Source organism: Stegostoma tigrinum, chromosome 25 (genome assembly GCF_030684315.1).
Source record: "Stegostoma tigrinum isolate sSteTig4 chromosome 25, sSteTig4.hap1, whole genome shotgun sequence".
Lineage (NCBI taxonomy): Eukaryota > Metazoa > Chordata > Chondrichthyes > Orectolobiformes > Stegostomatidae > Stegostoma > Stegostoma tigrinum.
Window position 1 is genome coordinate 10,793,487 of NC_081378.1, and position 9,349 is coordinate 10,802,835.

Here is a 9,349-nt window from a genome sequence, read left to right on the forward strand (position 1 = left end):
TGGCAATTTGTAATAGACCAATAGTTAATTTTAATTCTGTGATTTGAATCTGTGTTAAATAACGATATTAAGGGATATGGATCAAAGGTGGCAATATTGACATCGGAAATGATTAATTGAATGACAGGACAGGCTGAAGGGGCAAAATGATCTCCTCCTGTCCCTGTATTCCTTGTGAAGAATGAATTGGTGGGTGGGATGTGGGAGGGGCTGTTATGTCTTGACCAACAATACGGGATAATTTGAATGCAATGATTTTACATTTTTGGGGAATGGGTCACACGGGTTGCTTGATTTTATTGTTGTCACATGTACCAAGATACAGTGAAAAGTGTTGTTTTGTGTGCTGCACAGGCTGATCGTACCATACAAAGTGCATCAGGGTAGCAGTATCTTTCTAATAATTTCCAATAAGAATTCCAATTCCAGAAGTGCCAGTGAGCACCACAGGAATGCAGACAGAGACCTTGACCTATTGAGATTCTTATCATTCCCTGGGGAAAGACTTGCTGCACCGCTGGATTCAAGAGTGGCTTAGCAGCACGTCAATGTGAAGGCATTCCACAAGGATGGAGTAGAGCATCTGACAATAGATAGAAGAATGAACATTCCAGCTGAAGGAAGCAAGCTTTCATTTAGTGATTTTCTGTTGTAATTTTCAGAATAAGGCACATGGAACCCCTTCTGCATTTGGCATTTTATTCAAAAGGTCAGTTATAGTCCAGTCTGTTGGGAGAGGTGATGACCAAGTGGTATTATCTCGAGACTATTAATCCAGAGACCCTGGTGGTGTCTTGAATCCTACCAAGACAGATGATGGAATTTGAATTCAGTAAATAAAATGGAGTTACGAGCCAATGATGGCCATGAATCCATTGTTGATGAACCCAGAAAAAACCCATCTCATTCACAAATGTCCTATAGGAAAAGAAACTGCCATCCTTACCTGGTCTGGCCTACTCGTGACTCCAGACCCACAGCGAAGTGGTTGATGCTGAACAGCCTTCTGAGCATTTCGGGATGGGCAATAAATGCTGGCCAGCCAGTGAATGAGTAAAAAAGAAAATTACAGCTTCCTCATGAACTTTCCTACCAAAATGTCTTGGCTTCAAGCAAACCAATTGAGCAAGGTTAACACTACACCTTATTTCAACTTAGCCTTCCTGTGGCTCCAGCATACAACTTGTGTGTTGACAGACAGATTTGTACTCCACATTTCTGCCTGTGATAGAGCGAACAGCTATTTGGATGAGAGCCCTGAGTGTTGCTAAAGTCAAAGACTTCCTATCGCATGGCATACAGAAAGCTGAAATAAAGGGGGATATTACTTCTGGGGTTAAAGCCATGGAGAGTGCAACTGATGCTTTGATAATGAGTAAAACCATTGGTACTAGGTTACCCATGAAAGAAATTAATATGAATTTAAGAATAGCTATTGTTAATTAATGTTATTAGCATTAAGTCAGTATTCTTGGCATTTGAAGATCATCAATAATACCTGCCAGTTCACCTGGTTTTGTTACAGAAGTGTCTCCTATTTCCTTGTTTTTGTTACTTTAAAACAAGCATGATCTCATCACCCCTTTAATAAAGTTCTCTAACATCTCACACGTGCGCGCGCACACACACACACACACACACACACACACTTTATTATTCTTGAGTGTCCTAGAAATAAATGGGTTGTGTGTGCTGGCTAAGTGCTGAGGCACTTTAATCAGTGCGTGGGAGATGTTACTGCTTTGTGCACTTGGGTCAGCCAAATTTGTCACTTAATTAAAACCAATAATTCACTTGCATGAATTATTACCTGGCATTCCTGGTTACTGCTTGGAATGTCTGTGATTAACCTTGAATGAATCCCCTATCCCCATGCCTTGAAGAAATGGTAGCTCATTAATGACAGGTGGAATCTTCTCAGGCCCATCCTGATTAGGTCCTGGATGGGAAGACCTTTGATGACTTTCCCTCTATCGCTGCCAATTGAGGTCCTTAATGTGCATAAGTGTCTCATTGTTAGACTTGCAGGGAATGGGTGCTCTTGTTCAAAGGCATTCAATACCTGACCAAGAGACCTGGAGGTAGGGCCTATTCAGAGAGTCCCTCCCTCTCCCACCACTGTTTGCCCACGGCCTCCTGCCATTATGTTCCTCTGGCCTGGGATCCAAATTCTGGGTGGGCATCATACTGGCAGTAGTTACAGCCTCCATAGTAACGCTGTCCTTCAGGTGATTTGTTGGTGAATGACTGGCCACTGACTGAGGGGTAAGGGATGACCTCTTTGAGGATTTTATAAATCATGAGGAGCGTAGATGAGGTGAATGACAAAGGTCTTTTCTGTGGGGTGGGGAAGTTCAAAACTAGGGGCATAGAGGAGAAAGATTTAAAAAGAACAAGAGGGACAACTTTTTTAATACAGAGAGTGGGTTGTGTGTGGAACAGATGTACAGAGGAAGTGATGGATGCAGATACAGTTACAATGTTTAGAAGACATTTGGATAAGTGCAGGAATAGGAAATGTTTGGAGGGATATGGGCCAAACGCAGGCATATGGGACTAGTTTAGTTTGGGAAACTTGGTCAGCATGAACTGGTTGGACTAAAGGGTCTGTTCCCATGCTGTATAAGTCTGACTCTGTAACCAGGTTCTGGCCAATATCTCACTGATAGTTTTCTACAGGCATCAGAGCTGCTCATGAGAACATACCCTCTTCTGAGCTGCATCATACCTGGCCTGTTACACAGGGTCTGTGCCAAGGTATTGAGCACAGTGGTTCATTGCTCATGTTTATTTCAAAGGTGAATTTACTCTATCCTGCATGGAGATGGGCTGGGTTGGAAATTTTCCCGGGTCATCTGTTGGCAGAGGGGTCAGTATTAAACAGGGGTGCAAAGTCCCTCCCTCCTTACACGCAATCTTAAAGATTAGAAGTGAAAGAACCTTCCCAGTTTGTGAAGATATAACTAGCTAGTAACCATGTATCTTAGCAGAATAGTGTGGCACCTGGTTTACATTTTCAGAGCCCTGTCTCTCATGTTGTTTTGACTGAATGAAAAATATTCTAGCCTCAGAAGCATGTATGTCAATTTTAATGTATGGAGGACTTCTATTTTTGTCTGTGACTCACCTCATGTTAAATCTCATCCTCAGGGCCAGAAGGTGCGAATCTGTTTATTTACCACCTTCCCCAAGAGTTTGGCGATCAGGATATCCTACAGATGTTTATGCCATTTGGAAACGTTGTGTCTGCTAAAGTCTTCATTGATAAACAGACCAATCTTAGCAAGTGTTTTGGTAAGAATGCATGAATGGATTTCACCTGATCCCAAAAGTGGAGCCTGGGCTAGTATGTGATGTTCTGATAATGCTCACACAGCCTATGACAGCTGATTTTTAAAAAAATGGATCCCACAAGTCAAAATAAAACTGAGTCACTTCCGGTAATGATTCCATTGAAAATGGACAATGCAGTTCAGTAAACTCCCCATTATCCAGTGCCCAAGCATCTGGCATTTTCATGCAAGAAGCAAACATTTCAAAGGAAATTAGCCATTTTAACCAAGTTTCTTCACAAATGTCTATTTGAACTTGGTACGTCAAGTTCTGACGTGTTTATCCATCATGTGGTAGTTCTCCCAGACACCACAAGCAGCACTGTCCATCGTCCTCCCTCAAGCCTATGCCATTATAGTAGCAGCTTCTTGAGTGTACTGTAAGTAGGTTTCTATAAGAGTATTTCTCACTGAATCTTACAGATTCGCATAACCGGCTTCCCCCTCTTTCCGGACATACTAGATACTGGAGAGTTTATGTACAATATTAAACTCATTGGTAGGCAGCTGGAGTCCATAGGTTTGATTTCTGTTGTGTCCTTAGTTACAGTCTTTCCTAGATGGTGTAGATATTCCGCCAAGGCCTGAGCTCCCCTGTGTTCGACTCGGAAAATCAGTCCATGCTTTTTGTCATGTTCCAGCAGCCAAACTCAGCTCTAATTCCACCATGGCATCATGGTAATGTCACTGGACGAGAAATGTAGAACAACAGGCTAACGTTCTGAGACACAGTGAAATTTGAATTCAATAAAAATGTGGAATATAACAGCCAGCTTAATAATTTAATCAGTGCCAATTGTCATCAAAACCCAGCTGGCAGTAATGGCCTTCAGGGAAGGAAATCTGCCATCTTTATCTGAAATGCCTTGTACAACTCCACACCCATGTGCTTACCTCTTCGCTGCCTCCACATCTGGGAAGGTAAAGATGAATAAATAAATGCTGGCCTAGCCAGGGACACTAGTGTCCCATGATAAATAAAAATAAATAAAGTCAAAAAACCTCCCAACTTCGTATTCACTCCTGCACAATGGCCAAGGTAACAAATTGCCCTCTTTGTGTCAACCATGGGTCACGCTATCCTCTCTAAGTTGGGATTTCCTGGATATTGACCACACTCTGAAGATTTCAGGGCCTGAAATTCCAGTGTGAAAGAGGGGACGCTGCAGTGCCCCAAAGTGCCGTCTTTAAGATGAAATGTCAAAAGTGTTTCGAGTTGGGGAAATCTTTGCCTGAAAGTCGACAGCCAAAAAAGAGTACACCATCTTCAATTTGGCATGGTACCATCTGAGATGATGGACCACACCAGCCGTGGGAGTGTGGGATGGGAGCATTGAAGGTAGGAGATAATACAATACCACCAAGAGTGCATTTGTACAAAGATTTGGACCCAGCTTGTCAACTCGCCCTTAAAACAGCAAACTCTATTTGAACAATTTGGGCACGCTTCCAAGATAAGATACATAGTTTCATAAGTATAAATTTTACCTCCACTGCCCTGTCACAAGATTGTTTAAAGGTTTTTCCTTTTCTTGACCCCATTTCCCCCTCCTCCCAGGTTTTGTGAGCTACGACAATCCAGTTTCTGCACAGGCGGCCATCCAGGCTATGAATGGCTTTCAGATTGGAATGAAGCGCTTAAAAGTTCAGCTGAAACGATCCAAGAATGACAGCAAGCCGTACTGAGTCTAGTGTGGGAGGTTAATGCTGTTACTTTAGCTTTGTTAGGGTAAGTCCCATGAACCAGCCGTGGCTGAGGAGGATCATTGCCAACATTCATCAAGAGACAGTATTTAACATTACACTTCCATTTCCCCTCCCAGCCACCCTCCCCACTACCCACCCACCCCCCACCACTACCTGTTTCCCTCCCATTCCCGTTATGTTTAGTATCTTAGATCTTATTGTATTTACAGTATTTAATTTCTTGCTTTGTTCCGTAAAAGAAAAATTGAACTTTGCAAAAAAAATGTCTTAAAAATTTTTTAAAAATAACCGAAATGTGCAATTTAACTCAGAAGCCACTGGTGCCAGAACAGGCCCATGTGATAATGGGGCACCATGTGCTTTATTAAGCTTAACAGACCCAGTTAACATAGATTAGAAAGGCACCAGCAGTTTACAGGTTATGATGTGGTGGCCTAGTCTGAAAGTGATGCCAAGTGAACTAACATATTCCTTTATTTTAGTTTTATTTCTCACTCTCTCTCTCTTTCTCTTTTTCACTTTCAATGAGAATTTATCTCATAGGACATGATCATGTTTTACATAATCAGCTTTCTGTGATCAGATCGCAACAATTTCTTTTGGGGTTAAACAAAAGCTTTTTTGAGATCTGTTTCTACCACCATATAGGGGCTCTTTCTTTTCAGGAGGGGGTAAGTGGGTAGACAAAAGAAGGTTAAATGGTAACATTTACTAAAGAATAAATCGAATATGAAAAGAAGGAAAGCCACAGGCCTGTACATTTTATTTGTAAAAAAAGCAGCTCTATTTTTATACAAATTTTTACTGCCTCAGAAAGATGGAAGTTATTTATTAAATACCTATAGTTAATTTATTGGATACCTGAGATAACTCATCCTCTATAATAGTTAGAGTCTGCCTCGTGAAGTAGTCTTAAAATGTGCTACAGTGGGAATGAGATTATCCTTGTGTGCACAAATCACAACCTTGTACCTTCCATGCTTCTCCTGTTTTTTGTACCCTTTATTTGTGTGGTATCTCATTACTCATAGCTTCCATCATCTAGTCGACTTCAAGTTTTTTTTAAATCTTGTGACTTTAATTTCCTTGTTTGTATACTTGTTTAATTAAAATTCTGTATTTCTGTCCCAAAACTAATCCATCTCTTTTATCCCTTTTAAAGTATCGATGGATTCTTTTGGGTGTTTATCTGTTGCCGTTGCTTTTTTTTTAACAGTGTTATTAAAAAAAATGCAAATTTATGTGAATGGCTCGTAGATTCTAATGACTGAGATTTGCATTGTTTCTGCAACCATGAGAATGATTTTGTTCCTGCTGCGTAGACTCTGTGTAACTTTTGACTCTTCCTTGTTTTTTTTCCCCTAGACATCTTCATGCTCGTTAGTTCATCGTTTGCCTAGCATGTCCCTGTGACGTCAAAAAAAAATTCAAAAAAAAGCTCATCGTCCCGTCATTGTTTCTGATGTCTTTCTGACCTCACATCACACTTGGTCCTCCTACTTGACCCCTTGACCTAGTTTGACTTTGAGATTTTTTGCATGTGACCTCACGTAGCTCTGAATTCTAAAGAGATCAATGTGAAAAACGTAGCTGCATTCGTGTTAAGACTGAAAAAGAAAAAAAAATTATTTTAAGAAAGTAAAGCAAGAAAAAAAATTATATGAGAGAGAGAAGGGAAAAAAAATAACCTGTGGTGGAAATGTTTCTTTTTTTTCATGAAACAAACTTGAAAGTATTATACAGGGATTGACTTTCTCTCTGGTCACTTAGAAACGCAATAGCAATATGGTGGCCAGCGTGCAGAATGTTGGTTTCTCAATGAAGCAGACTACTTCTGATCAGATGCTGAAACTGGTCAGATATTATCAAGAGCTCTGTAATAATTTTTACATTTTTCAGGCAGTGTAAAGTTTTGATAAGGCCATTTAAGTGGCTCACTTTCTCATCGATATATATAGAAAAGATTAAAACCACTTTTTTTGTAGACTAGTTTAAGATAATTAAAAAAAAAGATGACCCATGTTTGGGGAAAGACTACCTATTTGTGTCACCTTTTGCTGAACTGATTCACACCTAGACAATCTGTGGTAAATGCACATTAAATGACCTATATTTTATACTGTTTAAATGTATTGGAGAAGATAAAACAAAGCAGTAAGTGTAAACTTCGTCACGTTGGTAAATATGTGGGTTAAGTTTTGGTGTCATCGCAATTTTTAAGGTTCTATAATTAAGTATTTCGTAAAATGACACATTTTTCGGTTCACTCGGCAAAAGATTTTTTTTGGCGGCCAAAAAAATCTTAACTCTTCGGGTGAAAAGGGATAAAAAGAATTATACAATTCCAGGACAAAAAAATCTTGTGCTTTGTGTGTGAAACGTTTTGACGTCTGATTTTGTTCCTTTCTTTTCATTGTGAGATTTAACAGTTTGACGTATTCTTTGTTCAGCAAAATGTGAGATTGGCTTTTTTTTCTTTTGGAAAAGGAGAAAACAGCAACTTAAATCAGTGGAATTAGTGCCAAATTCCAAAAGCAAAATAAAGGTACTTCCTGCCTAGTGCTTAATTGTGTTAATTGTGAGAAGTAATTTGATAACATGGGTATTTTGTTACTTGAGTGTTTTGTAATAATTCTCTCATGTTTGAAAAAAATTAAAGAAAAAAAAATAGATCAAAACCAGAGAGAAAAAAAAGTTTGTTAAATTGCTAAAGCTGTGGTCTTGTTGCCTGAGATTGTTCATTGTTTGTTATTTCTCTTTGTAAAAGCGCTCCATGTTTCCCAACCTTGCCATTTATAGAAGCTGTGCAAGCAAACCTCACAAGCTTTTTTTCTTATAGTTGTGAAATTTAAAAAAAACAGTTTAAAAAAAGACAAAAATTTTCAAAAAAAAAAGCACCCCCCAAGGCAGGAATGTTTAGAACTGTTTTTTTTTAAATATAATTAATTAATAATAATTAAGCAGCCTTAGCTGCGTTGTACGACTTTCTAAACATAGCAAAAAACATTTGTCATTCCTCTGTGCATGCACTCAGTATGTAATGAAGCACTAACTGTTAACGGGCCAATATTTCTCTGCATTGAAGGCAAGGAGCAGTATGAATCAGTTCAGCTTCCATTGCCTTGGGGATTTATTTAGGGCCCACTCTGTTATGAATTCATTTCCCTCACCATCACCCCCTCTCCCCATTCTCTACCCACAACGTACATCCTCCCAACACATTGTTTCTGTTTGTTTTAAAATCTTAAGTAAAAAAAAGGAAAAAAAAAATTGTAGCTTCATTGCATTTTTTGAAAAATGTCTCACAAAGACAAGTGTTTGTGCTCCTGTGATGTGAGATCTGGTGTTTGTAGACTATTATTATCATTTAGGATTAAGATTTAAAGAAAAAAATATATAGTTTTAAGTATTTGTTTGAGAAAAGCCAAAGTTAATGCAAACTGAGTGGGGGAACCGCAAGCCCATGTGAGTGCTGTAATTCTTTTTTTGGTGCATTTTGCCTCTGTATGTGATGGAAGATTTTTTTGAAGGAAAAGGAGTCAACACAACACACACACTCAAAAAAAAATGTGGGCTTTCGTATTTCTACGACTTGACTGTAATTATGCATTTTGTACCAGTGGAATTTTTTATACTGGAAATTAAAAAATGGATATTTCTGCGCCTTACCTGTGTGTGGGCCCAGTGATGACTGACTTTGAGTTTAATTTCTGGTTGGTGCAGAGAAAGTGGCGATTATTTCATTTTAAGAATTAACAAGAAATACTTTTTAAAAGAAGTAAACTTTGGCTTGCTTTCCTCATTTCTTTGCATATGCTTAACTGTCAAGAATTTTTGTCAAAAAAAAATGGGTAAGTTTCTCTTCAATTATGTATTGTGCAGTTACATAACGTATTAGGACTAGCAGTATTCATTCACCTACAGTGGGATAACTGTATTAGTTTAAAAAATAGGGGTTTGCTTTTTGCTGTTGAAATCCAAGTTTTTTCCTGATTCTCTGTCTTCATTGTGAACATAACTGTGGAACAGTTGGACTTATTTTTGTAACGTATGTTATTGTGTGATGCAGTTTTTGCTTCTGTCTCAAATATTAAACCATTTTTCCTAATACTTGTCTCTCTTTCTGTACTGTTAGTGGTGTCCCCTGTTGTTTGACGTTCAGCAAACCTCACTGTTCCACGTCCTTCTTTTTGTTTCTTCTCTCTGTTGTGTAGACGAGACGCTGCCAATCTTACCAGCTACTTCTGTTTCCTCATTCCTGTTTTAATTCAGTATTTAACTGTTTTTTTTCCATTTCTCTCCCTTTTTTT

At 38.9% G+C, this 9,349-nt stretch overlaps 1 protein-coding gene across 30 annotated transcripts in view; it reads left to right on the forward strand.

The window, feature by feature from the left end:
* The window catches only part of celf2 (cugbp, Elav-like family member 2), a 910,164-nt gene extending 901,017 nt beyond the window's left edge, over window positions 1–9,147 (forward strand). For all 30 annotated transcript variants that reach the window (XM_059654470.1, XM_048554197.2, XM_059654471.1 and 27 more), the window contains 3 exons: window positions 3,151–3,294; window positions 4,891–5,061; window positions 6,405–9,147. In XM_059654470.1, coding sequence (XP_059510453.1) covers window positions 3,151–3,294; window positions 4,891–5,018 — 272 coding nt within the window. In that variant the 3' untranslated portion in view covers window positions 5,019–5,061; window positions 6,405–9,147. The remainder of the gene's footprint in view (window positions 1–3,150; window positions 3,295–4,890; window positions 5,062–6,404) is intronic.
* Window positions 9,148–9,349: the final 202 nt, after the last annotated feature.